The sequence below is a fragment of the Podarcis liolepis genome (genome assembly GCF_965112155.1).
Source record: "Podarcis liolepis genome assembly, chromosome: 9".
In the NCBI taxonomy this organism is placed as follows: domain Eukaryota; kingdom Metazoa; phylum Chordata; class Lepidosauria; order Squamata; family Lacertidae; genus Podarcis; species Podarcis liolepis.
Genome location: NC_139564.1, coordinates 55,112,035 through 55,128,024, shown reverse-complemented (window position 1 = coordinate 55,128,024; position 15,990 = coordinate 55,112,035). Strand labels below are relative to the sequence as shown.

Below are 15,990 nucleotides of genomic sequence, written 5' to 3'. Positions count from 1 at the left end.
AATGTTGCCCCTTAATTTCATTTGATGTATCGGAAGTTTAATTAGTTATTTTATATAATTTTTGTAAATTAAACGGAAACATGTTTAGGGATTCCTGGAAGGCAGTCCCTGTGGGACACCTCCTGGTTTTGGAAGCAGACCTTGGTCCTCTGTACTCTCTCCTCCATTCCTCTCACTTGGAGAAGAAGTGAAAAACTGAATCAGGAGATCCTACATTTATTTAACTCCAGGTTCCTGCTTGACCAACATAGCCATTGTACTCTCCAAATATTGTTGGACTCCCATCTCCATCAGCCCCAGCCAGCATGGCCAATGGATGATGAAAGGTTTTAGTCCATCCACATCTGGATTGGCTGGCCCTGCTCTAGACCTCTTGAGATTAAGCCCTCTTGCCCCTCATATTATCTCAGTGTAGGATCTCCTGTTCATTTTTCTCTCCAGTTGGTGAAGCATACATGTGTGACTGAATGTGGCCTGCCACAGGGCCCCTGTGACAGCTGGCTTCTCTGGTTCGCAAATGTGCCCATGGACCCAAAAAAGGTTGCCACCCCTATGCTAAACTGTAGTAGTGTTGTGTCCTAGTGGGTAATGCCGGAATTGAGCCAGGTCTCATGTACTTTGACCCCAAAGCATTGCATCTCTTGTGGTCAAGTGAAATGTTTTGGCAAAAGGTGTTTAAGGAGATAACAGAAATCACAGGGTTAAAGCTGACTGGAAGTCCAGAGGTAGCATTGTTATCAATTTATGACAGGGTGGATGGCACGCAGGCTATGAAATACTTGCTCACAAATTTATTGACAGCCGCACAAGTTATTATAGCTAGGAAGTGGAAGGGTCAAGGTGACTATCAGATGGAAGAATGGTATAAAGAGGTGTGAGATATAGCTATTAATGATAAATTAATGTGTGCTATCAAGGTAAGACAGGGAATATGGAGGAGGAATGATTCTGAGGAGATATGGAAGGTATTTGTACTAAGAAAACGGAAAGTGGTCAAGCCATCACAAGAGGTGCTGAAATTTTGGGAGGTTAGATAGTTACAATGGAATGGGCTCGAGGGCGGGGTGCACATTTTTATTTATACTTTGTAACTTGTATTATTTAATAAAAATAATAAAGAAGTAGTATCTTTACTGGTAAGCTTATTTAATTAACCACTTGCACTTAAAATAACAACCCAGCAATCCTTTTTGTTTAATTTTTGTGTGTTGGTGTAAAATTATGAGAAAAATTGTACAACCTTGAGAGAGAGAGAAAAGTAATCTGATTTTCTTCGTTTTGGGGATAGATTAGCAGAGTTCTCCCGGAGCTATACTGAAAATAATTATATTACAGAATGAAATGAACAATCTAGGCACCTGATGTGTGGGAAATTAGTTTTCTTCTTTGAGGCTTTAGCTTGGAAGGTGGGGCAGGGGGAGGGAATGAAAACAGATTCAGTAAGCTGCACCACACAAAGACATACGGGTAGAAGGATTCCGTCTGATCTGGTCAAGAAAAGAGTGATTTCCCCTCTGCCCCAGGATTTTGTATGTACAGTAATATTCATGATAAATTACAATTATTCTTGCCTGTTCCTTTGTTGCTGTAACTTCTGATCATTTAAAATGGGTGTATTCCCTGGAGAAATTAGGCTTGGAATCGTAGAACTGTACAGTTGGAAGGGACCACGAGGGTCATCCAGTCCAGCCCCCTGCAGTGCAGGAATCTCTTGCCCAACATGGGGCTTGAACCCACAACTCTGAGATTAAGAACCTCATGCTCTTCCCATCACAGCTGGACTTGTTCAGATGTTACACTGAACACTGGTACAAGCTGCCTCAACACATGTGAGCAGTCCTGCAAACCCTTCCACATGTTCCATTCAACGAGTGTGCAATATGTGTACGCAAATAGTTTGGCTGTTTATTCGTACAGTTATTCACATTAAACGTGTGTACAATCTGCATACACAAATCGTTGAGCTGTACAAATCAACAGGTTACATTCACACCAACACTTGTATGTGCATACATAGAGGCAGAAAACTGGTACAGTGGTACCTCGGGTTAAGTACTTAATTCATTCCGGAGGTCCGTACTTAACCTGAAACTGTACTTAACCTGAAGCACCACTTTAGCTAATGGGGCCTCCTGCTGCTGCCGTGCCACTGAAGCACAATTTCTGTTCTCATCCTGAAGCAGAGTTCTTAACCTAAAGCACTCTTTCTGGGTTAGCGGAGTCTGTAACCTGAAGCGTATGTAACCTGAAGCTTATGTAACCCGAGGTACCACTGTACTTCAGTTACACAGACTCTACACATGTTAAGCATTACACGTGACTGTAATGGCCCAGCTGTTGTATAAACATATTGTGCACTTGTTGAATGTAACATGTGAACATTCCTTTTGCCTTAGTTACAGTAGGGACTACGGAGATGATCATGTTCTGGAAAAGACGAGTTTTGAGGAGAGAGCTAAAGAAAATCAGGGAGGTGGTCACACAGAGATATTCTAGGAGGCAATTGAATCGATAAGGCTAAACAGCAGTAGCAATTTCTCCCATCTCTCCCAAGTCCATTTTGAGCCAGCTTGTGTGAAATTGCACCGTATTAAGGGGAAATGGCTGGCAGTTCTCAGGTGTTCTTTTTCAATTCCTTAAGGCCATTTGAGCACCGTGCTAGATGCAGACGGTTTATTCCAAAATATCTTAACTCCTGATTGCATGCATAGAGCGCAGCATTCCAAGAAAGTTCAGTCTCTGGAAGGGCTTGGTAGTTTTCCATTAGAAGAGCAAGAGCCACACTCCAATTACCCACATATCATGGCTTCTGGCTGAACAAGCTCTCCTTTATGGTCCTGACTCATAAGGAACTGCTTCAGGACAGCTTTTTCTTACGCTTACGCTTCTGCATCCCAACCACTCTACAGAATCTGGTATCCAGCTGATGTAACGTGGTGTTAATTAAACATATGTGCTATTCTGGGGCTCTCCTTTGGGGCATTTGCATGTAAATAAGCTTAGTGAGACCTTCCAAGATGATCTTTTATTTGAAATAGTTAGTTTCGCAGAATGACAGGTTTACTGTTAATCTTGTTTTGTTTTGCTTTCTTCCCTGCATAGGCGTTTAAATACTTTAAACAAATGTGCAATGATGAAGCTGGAGATCAGTCCACACAGGAAGCGGGTAAGTGCCCTTGATGAATCTGTCACAGTACTGTAAAGAATTGGTTGATATTCTGGCTTCCTGTATATGTTTACTTGGAAGCAAGCCCCCGTTGATGTCAGTGGATCTTATTCCCTTGCAGGTGTGCATGGGATTTAGCCCTAAACATACTTACTGTGTCTGCACCATTCAACAAAATGGCATTTCTTTCCAAGTATAAGCATGCATAGGATGACATTGTTCATTCTCTTCCCTTATGATTATCCATGTGGCAAAAAAGGCATCATTGGTCAGACTGATATTCTTTCAACAACAGACTGTCTGTTTTAATGGGCACAGAGTTGTCAGGATTAAACCTGCCTTTCTGGAAGCTTCATGCGTGATGGTCCTTATTTTTCAAGATGGAATCTTGAATGGTGGTAAAGATCTGTTAACTGATATCCTGGTACCAAATCTGTGTGAATTTTGGCGCTTTTGCATTGAATAGGGTTTTTTTAATAATAAAAAGCACAGCTGCCAGAGATGTCAAATATGTGAAATGACAGCATTTTGTTTTTCAGTCATCTTGACAATAATCTACAGTTTTATAAGGCACATCGCTATGTTATATAGGCTGTTTTTGATCAGTTGCTTAAAGATGGCCAATACAGATAGTCCTCTGCCCCATGTGGGGCTTGCAGACTGGGCTTGCAGACTGAGTTTGCCTCAGTATTACATGAGGAGTTGTTGTTGTTGTTGTTTTATTTTTATGTCACCCATCTGACTGGGTTTCCCCAGCCACTCTGGGTGGCTCCCAGCAGAATATTAAAACACGATAAAACATTGAACATTAAAAACTTCCCAAAACAGGGCTGCCTTCAGATGTCTTCTAGAAATCAGATAGTTGTTTATTTCCTTGACATCTGATGGGAGGGCATTCCACAGGACGGGCACCACCACTGAGAAGGCCCTCTGCCTGTGCAATCCCCTGAATGCAGTCTTCTGAATGCAATCATGGGACCATTCCGAAGTGTCACTGTTTTGAAAATGTGTTTGTTTACAAATTTTGTAACGTTTGCTTTTGACTCCCCAAAGTAAGTCCCCAAAGTGGCTGGCAATAGTAAGCTAGTTTTTAAAATATCCATATTTAAAGCAGTAAAGTACATTGGGTTGGATTGAGCAATATGCCAACACAAGACATTCTGGCAGAGATACTGTTCTGCGGACTGTTGTGCAAGAACAAGATTTTGCTACACAACTTGAATTTAGCACAAGCGCACATTGTGATAATCTTGTGCAAGACTTCATGTACGTGACTGGGCAGCACTCTACATCGTACATCTATTCTGCATAGCCTCAATAACTACATATAAACCACCTTCATACATTTTTCCATCTGAAACATTAACATACCTACCCAATCCTAGAAACAGCAGCATGAACACCTGAACTTCCTCTGTTCCCAAATGCCCAGAGGAATGAAATTGCCTTATCCAGTGGCTGAAATCTGGTATCTGAAATAGATTTGAAACTGTTACATTCCCATTCATTTAAGGGGAAAAATCAGTCTAAACTTTCAAGAGAATTGAACATTCCCCAAGAAAATGGGAGAAAGTAAATTGAGGTATGTAACAGAAATTCCTTTCTTAGCTTATACCTCCTCATTAGTCCTCCCCTACCCCTTAAAAACAGACTCTTAGCTTTGTTTGGTTTTTATATTGTGCACCAGTGTGTGAAAGAAATACCGCAAATAAAATTATTAGATGGTATAGCAACTAAATAAGTAAGTTACGCACTGTACGTGCTGTTCCATGTCAGCAAAAAGTGGAGGAGCCATTTCTGCAGTCTTGATGCTGCCCTAGCTTTCTAGTTTTAAAAACTTGAAGCTGATCTTCCACGTTCAAAATCTCATTTGAGCACCGTCTGGAAGATAATCAGTGCACGCCATTGTCATGTTGGGCGTGCATTAATGTGCACCCACAGCTGGCTTCTGCTTCTCCCGAGTTCCATGAAGTCAAATATTTAAAATGCCTGAAGCAATGCCTGAAAAGCATCTTCTCGAGGTCCTCGTATACTGATGGCTGCTGAGTTGAGGGAAGGAGGCGACAAGATATGGTAAGAGGCCGGGAGGCATCAACCTGCATCAATCTCCCACATGGCCTCATTAGTCACACTTGAAAGACCTTTAAGATCAGTAAGGAGTTAAGCTGCTACCATTCAGAACTGCCTCTTAATTGCATTAGGGAAAATAAACAAAAGAGCAGGGCTTGGATGGTCCTGCCCTCGCTGGCACCAGTGGAACATTTTATGCATGCCGCACTTTCCCACTGATCTAAATGGTATCTCATGTAACTTAATAGAACATCTACAGGGGCTAGTGGCAGCACATAGAAACCGAAAGATTGGTGTAGTTCCTTCTGTTTTGTAAAGCTGTTTTCTTTAAGTTTCAAATGCATAACACACACACACACACACACACATATATATATCTCAGCACCTTGTCATGGAACACACTGCTCTGTCTTCAAGCACTTTGCTGCTTCTGAAATTCATGACTGTTTGTAGGGAAAGGACCACATTGTTGTGATACAGCCCCCTATTCTGTAGAGATCCCCACCTCCAAGTGGCAGATTTCAAAAAGTAGGTCTTTCCCCACCTTTTAAAATCCTAGTGAGGGAAAATCTAGCCTTTAGGAAGGGTCTTCTACCCATTAGTCCATCAGGCCGTTAGTCCATCTAGCTCATTGTTGTCTATGCTGGCTAGAACCAGTTCTATCGCAGGATTTCAGACCTGCCTGAAAATGCCAGGGATTGATCCTGGTGTCTTTTACATACAAAACTTTTGTTTGGGGTGAGGAAATACCAAGTGTGGCGAAGATGAACCACCCCCTCACCCTGCTGTTTCTACGCTCATAATCTGCCCCTCTCCCAGCTGCTTTTTGTCCTTTTTCAAAGCAGTTTCATGTTGAGTATAGTTTTTATTTGTTGCATACATTGGGTTTCATTATTTATTATTTTTATTGTTAGTTATCATTTTCACACGATGAAGATAACAGTAAAACACACAAAACCCCCAACCCTCCTCAGGAAATGAGATTACATACAGTGGTACCTCAGGATGCGAACGGGATCCATTCCAGAGCCCCGTTCACATCCTGAAGCGAACGCAACCCGCAACTGCGCATCTGCACATGCGTGGGTCGCGATTCGCTGCTTCTGCGCATGCGTGTGACATCATTTTGACCGTCTGCACATGCGCGAGCGGCAAAACCCGGAAGTAACGCGTTCCGTTACTTCCAGATCGCCTCGGAGCGCAACCCGAAAGCGCTCAACCTGAAGCATATTCAAGTGTATGACTGTATTACCATGAGGCCAGCAACCCTTACAACAACACAATTCCAGTCAGTTGTCCAAATGAGTAAATAAATTATAGCTTGAAATTACACTAGCCAGAAAGTTTTGTACAGGCAGACCTCGGAGCGATTGTGGGTTCAGTTCCAGACCACAGCAATAAAGCAAGTCGTACATTTCTTTTGGTTTCCCGGCGCATATAAAGTAATTTTTGCACTATACTATTAAGCCACCTCCCTCCCCCCCCCCCCGACTGCAGGGGTGGGAGGGGGAAACCCCAGGTCCAGGCGTAGGCAGTTCTACTTCCCATGGCCAGAAGCGGGGGGAGGTGGTGGAGGGGGGATTTCCTTTCCTTTCCTGGAAATGACTGGCATGCCTGCATCCACACCCGCATCCTCATGAGGAGCACTATCTGCAAAGCTCAATAAAACGAGGTATGGCTGTAATGTGAAGGAGATTTTGCCATGTCTTCTTTTGCCATGTCTTCTTTTGCTGTAAAGGCAGCAACCATTTTGTGTGTGTTCAGTTGACACGCAACTGCTGATATATGGGTCCTTTTGCACCTGGAAGAGAGCAAAAGGGGGACATGGGTTGCCTGCAGACATATTAATAAAGCTATATCCATCTGTTGCAAGTGCATCCTTTTGTTCCACACCCCCTCAGAAGCTTTAATTCTTAGAGCCACTTCCGCCCTCCAGAGGCGGTGGGGTTGCGGGCTTCACGCTCCCATCACACGTGTGGTGGCTAGAGCCCAGCCCCCATGCGATTGGGGGGTTCCCTGGGCGCGTCACCCCTGGCCAGCCAATTGGCTGGCTTTGGGGGGGTGGCCTGACCTATTTAAAGGGAGCGCGGCCGGGGATCTCCCTCTTTTGCCCCTTCCAGCTGATTTTCTTATATCATGTGGCAATTGATGCTTTCTTTAAAATAAAATAAAAAAGAGCAGAAAAAGTCGATAGGACTCCATTGTACAGAGTTCCATGTAACATGCAGCCAACATCCGAGTTGGGATATGAAGCCTAGTCTCACAGACAGAGCTTGATACTGCATGCACAACTCTACACTGGCTCTGCTCTTCTAATGATCTTCTTGGATTATCACACTGACAACCAGCATCCACTGGCTTACTAAAAAGAGCAGAAAATACTAAAGTGTTCACATCAGTAGGTCATTGTTAGTTGGGAGAACATTGATTTGAAATGAACTGTATTGCCATTGGAAGTATTTTATTGCCATTGTTTTTTGTAATCATTGGGGATGTCCTGTTTCATTGCAGAGCGAGGATTCGGATGAAGATGAGCCTTGTGCGATAAGTGGCAAGTGGACCTTCCAGAGGGACAGCAAGAGGTGGTCCAGGCTTGAGGAGTTTGACGTCTTCCCCCCCAAGCAGGATGTGAATCCTTCATGCCCAGAAGCGGCTCATCTCAGCAGTGCAGCTAGTCATGGAGGCCTGCTAACTGACCACACCGAACATCAGGAGGTAGTTTCCATCCACAGCACCAGCAGCCACCCAGATGCTTCTCAGAGCGAAGCGCCCACCACCAGAACCAACTCTGTCATCAGTGTTGGCTCCTCAGCCAACCTCGTGGCAAACGAGGACTCCTTCAGCAGCTTGCCCTCTCCTAAAGAGCTGTCAAACTTCAATTTCAACGTGAAAACTAACGAGAAGAATGCCAAGTCCAAAACGAGAAGCCTCTTGAAGAGGATGGAGAGCTTTAAAATAAAAAGCTCCCACCATGGTAATAAAAGCAAAGCTCCTTCAAAGCTTGGTCTTATCATCAGCGGACCTATCTTGCAAGAAGGCGTTGATGAAGAGAAACTGAAGCAGCTAAACTGCGTGGAGATCTCCACCCTCAATGGCAACCACATCAACATCCCTATGGTACGTAAAAGAAGCGTCTCCAATTCCACCCAGACCAGCAGTAGTAGCAGCCAGTCGGAAACCAGCAGTGCTGTCAGCACCCCAAGCCCCATCACAAGGACGCGCAGCCTCAGCGCCTACAATAAAAGAGTGGGAATGTACCTGGAAGGCTTTGATCCTTTCAACCAATCAACGTTCAACGATGTCATGGAGCAGAACTTCAAAAATAGGGAGGGCTTTGCTGAAGACACAGTCTTCTTCATTCCGGAAGACCACAAGCCTGGGACTTTCCCCAAAGCCCTCTCCAATGGTAACTTTGCTCCCTCGGAGAACAGCACTTCGGTCAACTGGAGAACGGGGAGCTTCCACGGCCACAGCCATCTCGCCCTCAGGAGGGAGAACAGTTCTGACAGCTCCAAAGACCTGAGCCTTGGGAAGAGGCGCAATTCTTCCAGCTCCATGTGCAGCCGCCTTAGCATTTACGACAACGTGCCCGGATCTATCCTGTATTCCAGCACGGGGGACCTGGCTGGCCTTGAGAACGAAGACCTCTTTCCTGAGCTCGATGACATCCTGTATCATGTCAAAGGCATGCAGAAAATTGTGAACCAGTGGTCTGAGAAGTTTTCAGACGAAGGAGACTCTGATTCAGCCCTAGATTCAGTGTCCCCATGCCCTTCGTCTCCCAAGCAGATCCTCCTCGATGTGGACAATGATAGGACAATACCCAGTGATCTTGACAGTACAGGAAATTCCTTGATTGATACGGAAGACTCAACAGGGATCCAGGAAAGAAGAGACTCGGGGGTGGGAGCATCATTAACACGTTCTAACAGGTCAGTAAACACAGACTTTACAGTGGTACCTTGGTTCTTGAACTTAATGCATTCGACTCCCGAAACGGTTCAAAAGCAAGACTTGGCTTCCAATTCGCTGCGGGAGCTTCCTGCACTCAAGCGGAAGCCGTGTAGGATGTTTGGCTTCCAAAAAACGTTCACAAACCAAAACACTTCCAGGTTTGCAGCATTCAGGAGCTGTTTTGTTCTGGAGCCAAGCCAATCGACTACCAAGGTACCACTGTATATATATTGGTGTATATGCATGCTTGTGTGGCTATAGATACATATATATGTTTGTATTGATACAGCGTACATAGGAAGTGTGATGCTTTTCAACAGCATGTTGGCTTTTATATTTGAGGATGGGATGTAAAGAGGAATCTTAATTTTATTATGTGTTTATTTGGCCTGTTAGTCACATACTACAAGAAGTATTCAACCAATGTACAAAAAAGGCTAAGGAGCCCAAAGGGTGTAGCATATAACCAAAACAAGATGTTTCAGTAGAACCCTTTCCATAACCCTTAAAACCCATTTGCATAAAAACTCCTCATGGCACTTTTCAATTATAAATCACAAACTGCGATTTTCACAAAATGGCATGCACAAAAGTACCGCAAATAAAAGCAACAACCAAAAAACATGGCAGAAAGGCACCAGCAAGCTATAGAATAATCGGCAGGAGCAAAACTTGTTTCCCAAAGGCCTGACAATAAAAACCCCTTTTTACAACATTCCTTTTTTTAAAAAATGCAGTCCTATTATAATCATGTTCTGAGTTGAAGATGCAGTTTTACTCTTGGGCGCTGTATATACAAAGAGTGACTATAGAATCCTAAATACATGTGGTAGTGACTGGAAAATTCTACATAGCTCTGTGTCTAGAAACACGTTTTCTGGACTGGTTTATGGCAAAAAATACTAATACCAAAACAAAAAAAAAGCCCAGTTAGCCCAACTGAGGAGTTATAGAAAGTGCCCTGTCAAATACCCACAAGTCAGAGCAAGCATTTTTCCTCTTCTGCATCATGGCTTCCTTGAATGAATCCTAGGAACTGCGGTTATTTTAAGGGTTCTAAGAGTTGTTAGGAGACCCCTATTTCTTACAAAGAGTTACAATTTCCAGAGTGGTTTAGCAATCAATCCCTCTTTCCAGGAAACACTGGAAATTGAAGCTCTCTGAGGGGAATAGATGCAACAGACTTTGGCAAATTTAGCCTTGCAATGTTTTACACACAGTGTGCAAGGTGTACTTAAGTTCCAAATGTCATCAACATGTGAGATCTTGCAAATGGTACAGCAGGTGCCTGGCTTTCCATTTGACTTCTAACCATTATGTGTCTCTCTTTCTCCCTCTCCTGAAGGCACAGAATGAGGTGGCACAGCTTTCAGAGCTCCCATCGACCCAGCCTAAGCTCAGCACTGCTACAGATTGACTGCCAGTCTGTGGCACAGATGAACCTTCTTCAGAAATATTCCCTCTTGAAGTTAACTGCCCTCTTGGAGAAATATACACCTTCCAATAAACATGGCTTCAGCTGGTAAGGAGCTGCAAACATCTCTGGGAGGCTAGTCAGAGCCTACAAACAGTAGAACATAAAGTGTTCATTCCTTTCTGCCAAAAACCAGTTGATGTTTTTTAAGGTGTGCACTGCCTTTGAAAGTTGCTTAGACTTGGGGTTTTGGCATAGGTGAATAGGTAAAATTGAGAACACCCTCTTAAGTTTATCTTTAAACTTTGAGTTGGACCATATTCATGTCCAGTTACCCCTTGCCAGATAAATGCTTTTGGAAAACCCTGCATTGCCTAATCTCTGTTGCTGGTTCTGTAGGATTCTGAAGCAGTCAAAAGGACAATATAAGTTCTGTGGGGTGGTATTTGGTGTGTTTTTTTGTTCCCAATTCTACATTTCTACCATCTGGTCTTTCTCCTCCTTCCTTTCCCTGGGAGTCACAAAGAGTATTTAAACTCCAGCATCAAAGCTCCTCCTGTTCAAAGACTGTTATTATGGGAGCTGTGCTAAATACAGAAGTTGTTTGTTCTGAAAGACAGAAATAAGTATTGACCAGTTTATCCCTGCATGCTTTGGATTCTCTGCAGATGTCGTAATGTGTGTTTCTTTTTTGCATTCCGCTGCTGTGTGTTGTGACAAAATGCAAACTATGCGAGCGCTCGGGTCAATAGCGCCGTATGTTAAAACCCCGTGGAAATACAAATGAGGTGGGGTATTTGCAGGGGGAGGATTAGTCATTCATAAACCTAAAATGCTGTTTACGTAGCTATAGTGTGAATTTAGAATTTTATGGGTTTTGCCTGCTATGCTAGTATTTGCTTTGCGCTCCAACTTGCTTCCTAGCTGATCTCAATTTAAAACTCAGAACGGTTTTATTAAGTGAAATAGCAGGGCTCTGGAATTCCTGCGGGTAGATTTTTCCTACTCGTCAAAACCAAATGGAAAGGCCTTTTACCAAAGTGGGTGGGTGAAGTGATAGAGAAGGAAGGTGCCGGGGTGGGGGGGGGGGAGAAACACGCCTGAAAGGTCATTTGTTGAACTGAAACTTGTTGCTGGCAAACGCCAGCTTATTACATCAGTTTCCTGCTGCGACACAGGCTGGTGGGTGGTGGGACGGGGTTTGAGGGCTTTCTAAAGCAAGTGGTTAACATACAAAAAGCTCATTGTTCACATGTCTATCTTTCCCTAGAGCCCTAAAGAAGTCAGATTATAAAGGGTCATTGACTGCTAGATTTGCATTTGACTCTTACAGGGGTTGACATGGCCACCCTCATTCTGCCTGGTACCTTTTAGGCACGGCAGATTCTGGTACACAAGGTTAACTAATTAACTGAAAAGATCCATCTGCTAATGGAAGGATTCGTCTATTTCGTTGATACTATCAGATTTATTCTGTAGCTGCACGGTTAAACATTTTTGATGCAGCCAACTTAAATAATTTGACATGGCCATATCCCCAAGGAGTCGTCACCTAGTTGGCATAAATCAAATGGCAAGAGATGAAAAAGATAAGAGCTCCCACCTGCACAGAAGTCTTGTTGCTAATGCTGATCTTGCAAACGTTTTGTAATACCTTTTATTCTGCCAATCTGATGGAAGTTGACTTCCCAAATAAGGGAGGAGATTATATTAACTGGGATGCAAAGACCTTGTCTCTGTTGACATTGGAATGTTGGCTACAACTTCTTTCCCAACTTGACTCATGAGTCAACTGGGGGGGGGTAAAAATATAGGAGCGACCTAGGATTGGGAGATCAATCTCCTAAAAGCATTAAATTGGTGGGGATGCAAGATAAGGGCGCATTTGTTTGTTTGTTTGTGGTGACTCTTCCAATACATTACAGTAAAAGAGAATGGAAAGCCATTCAAGTTGTTATTCTAAGTGAAATATAACTTTTGTTTTGTTATATCTCACTTCCTTCAGCATTTGGGATAGGGTGGTAGTTCTGATCAGTACATAGGTGGAAGGCATCCAAGAATCCTACACAGTGGCGTAGCGTGGGGGGTGCAGGGGGGGCCAGCCGCACCGGGTGCAACATCTGGGGGTTAGGGTTAGGGGGCGCAAATCCACGGGTTAGGGGGCGCAAATCCACGGGTTAGGGGCGCAAATTACTTGCCTTGCCCCGGGTGCTGACAACCCACGCTACGCCACTGATCCTACATACACAGCCTTGAGCTCCATGCTAGAGGAAATGCAGTATATAAAAATGCAAAAATAAGAGGAATAAAATGCATGTTTATTTAAGTTTTAATTTAATAAAAAGCAGGTGTCTAAATCAACTATATTCTTTGTTCGCCTGTCTGTCTATATTCTTTGTTCGCCCATAAAACCCCTTAAAATCTGTTAATGGTTCTTCTCCTTACCTTGTGTCTCTCCCCCCATTTAACATAATGGAATGTCAACTCAGTGCCACAATCAAGATTTCTATATTGATATTCTCAGTGAGTCAAGTCGATGTTTTCTGGTGTGCTACTTATTCGACAGCCCGCAGATAGAAATAGAAATGTGAGATGTTTTGGAAAGAGACAGCACACTTGGAAGGTTGTTAATCTTGACCGTATTCCTTCTCTTCTGCAGGGCTGTGCCAAAGTTTATGAAAAGGATCAAAGTTCCAGATTATAAAGACCGAAATGTGTTTGGCGTTCCCCTCACCGTTAATGTCCAGCGTACGGGACAGCCTCTTCCTCAGAGCATCCAGCAAGCCATGCGATACCTTCGCAACCACTGCCTGGATCAGGTTAGATTCCTTGCTCTACTCCTCGGTTTCAGGCTGCCTCATGATCCCGGAACTTTATTTTCACAGCTGTTCAGTCCTTTTGTCTTCTTGTTTAAGTGAGTCAAACAAATAGGTTTGGAATTGGACTATGAGCTTCAGACTCAAAAACAATTTCTGCCATTCTCCTCCATCCTGTATCAGTGTATCCGACAAAAATAGCTGTGTTGTACTACTTCAGACTCTGGGGGGGGGGCAGGGGGCAGCGGCATATTTGCATGTTCTTCCACATGTGGATCAACTGCTTAACTTTGGAAAGGTTTTGATGTCCAGGAAAAGCTTGTGTGATACCTTCTTCCCTGATTGTTTGACATGGCAACTAGAATTCTGGTTTCAGAATCCTCACGCATTATTAACTGCAAGCACAATATACCCTCAAAGAAACGTCCCTGTTCTTTTTGTCGCATAGGTTGGGCTTTTTCGAAAATCTGGAGTCAAGTCAAGAATCCAGGCGTTGCGACAGATGAATGAGAGCTCAACAGGCAAAATAAATTATGAAGGGCAGTCTGCCTATGATGTGGCCGACATGCTGAAGCAATATTTCCGCGATCTGCCAGAGCCACTCATAACCAACAAACTTTCGGAGACTTTCCTACAGATCTACCAATGTAAGTCCTGGGTTGTTCGTAGTTTCGTTTGTAGCCATTCTCAAGTAGCCACCTCTCCTTGCAATGCAGAGCATGTCCCGTTTGGGACTGAAACGAAGTGCGAGCCCGAGATTGTAAGCAGCAATTGTAAGCGACGCGAGTTGAGTGCTGCGTTCTGGTGAGTGAGCGATTTTCGGCATCCCCCCCCCAAAAAAACCCCCAATCAAGCAGCCAATCACCACTTACAATCTCAGGCTCGCAGCAAAAAACCATTCGTGCGTTTCCCCCCCCCCCCCCCAGCACTACCCGTGTATAAGACGAGCCTACATTGTGAACTTCATTTTTGGGTCAAAATTGCTTGTCTTCTACACAGAAAAATACGGTATGTGGTATCAATGTGCACATTATGAAAAATTCACATGCCCCATTGATGTGAGGGGCAGGCAGAAGTGGCTATTCCTCATTTGTTTGCATAGTGCTATGATCAGATGTATCTTGTATCATGTGCCCAGAGCAGTCTTGCCCAGCCTTGGCTCTTGTCCATCATCCCAGCCAGCTTGGCCAATAGTAAGGATGGTGGACATTGTAGTCCCAACAACAATGTCCTGGTTTGGATAAGGCAGGTCTAGTGTTCCTCCTGCTTTCCCAGCTTGCCCATCCGTTCTGAGCCTCCTCTGCTTTCTGCTGCACCCCAGTCTGGTACCAACCATCTAGGCAGTGTGTGACCTCCATGCTATGTATCCATTGTTTGTGGATTGTTTGCACTAATCCCACATTGGTGTTGGGAAGAGGAATAAAATATGACATCTCCGACCCGTCTTAAAACACACAAGAACAGGAAAACGTAACCTCATGACATCAGCTTGGGCTGATATGGGTCAGGTGGTGGGAGCACCTGCCTTCATAAATACAATGAGAATTCTCTACTACCGGACTCCACCGCCATCATCTGAGGCTCTTCTTCATGTGCCTTCTCCACATAAGGTCCTGAGGGTGTCAACACGAGAGTGGGCCTTTTCTGCAGTGGCCCCTCATTTGTGGAATGCTCTCCCTGGGGAGGTTCATCTGGCATTCCTTATACATCTTTAGGTGCCAGGCGAAAATGTCCCTCTTCAATCAGGCCCTTGGCTGATTAATATTCTACAGCCTTTTAAATGTGTGGGAGGGTGGGGTTATTGTTTTGTTGTTGAGAGCCAGTGTGGTGTAGTGGTTAAGAGCGGTAGACTCGTAATCTGGGGAACCGGGTTCGCGTCTCCGCTCCTCCTCATGCAGCTGCTGGGTGACCTTGGGCTACTCACACTTCTTTGAAGTCTCTCAGTCCCACTCACCTCAAAGGGTGTTTGTTGTGGGGGAGGAAGGGAAAGGAGAATGTTGGCCGCTTTGAGACTCCTTCGGGTAGTGGTAAAGCGGGATATCAAATCCAAACTCTTCTTGTTTCTGTTTTAGCTATCTATTTTTGCTATTCCGGTGGTACCTCGGGTTACATATGCTTCAGGTTACATACACTTCAGGTTACAGACTCCTCTAACCCAGAAATAGTGCTTCAGGTTAAGAACTTTGCTTCAGGATGAGAACAGATATCGTGCTCCGGCAGCGCGGTGGCAGCAGGAGGCCCCATTAGCTAAAGTGGTGCTTCAGGTTAAGAACAGTTTCAGGTTAAGTACGGACCTCCGGAACAAATTAAGTACTTAACCCGAGGTACCACTGTATCTCATGTTTTTATCTTGTGAACTGCCCTGAGATCTTTTGGTGAAGGTATCTAAATCTAATAAATCAAATAAATACTAGTGAACATTTGGCCCACCCCTTTGCGTCTTGGCTGATGGTGAGAGGCAAGAGCTACTTGCCTCCAGATCTCATCCTTCCCTGAATTTTTGTGTTCCTTTCTTCCATGTACGCAACTCCCCCAAGCGGAGCACACTCCACAATTTGAGACCACTTCCA

General features: G+C 44.2%; 1 protein-coding gene across 10 annotated transcripts in view; it reads left to right on the top strand.

The window, feature by feature from the left end:
• The window catches only part of DLC1 (DLC1 Rho GTPase activating protein), a 264,082-nt gene that overhangs the window by 233,482 nt on the left and 14,610 nt on the right, over positions 1 to 15,990 (top strand). For all 10 annotated transcript variants that reach the window (XM_083459741.1, XM_083459739.1, XM_083459737.1 and 7 more), the window contains 5 exons: positions 3,103 to 3,166; positions 7,748 to 9,168; positions 10,536 to 10,712; positions 13,264 to 13,423; positions 13,869 to 14,067. In XM_083459741.1, the coding sequence (XP_083315867.1) occupies positions 3,103 to 3,166; positions 7,748 to 9,168; positions 10,536 to 10,712; positions 13,264 to 13,423; positions 13,869 to 14,067 (2,021 nt within the window). The remainder of the gene's footprint in view (positions 1 to 3,102; positions 3,167 to 7,747; positions 9,169 to 10,535; positions 10,713 to 13,263; positions 13,424 to 13,868; positions 14,068 to 15,990) is intronic.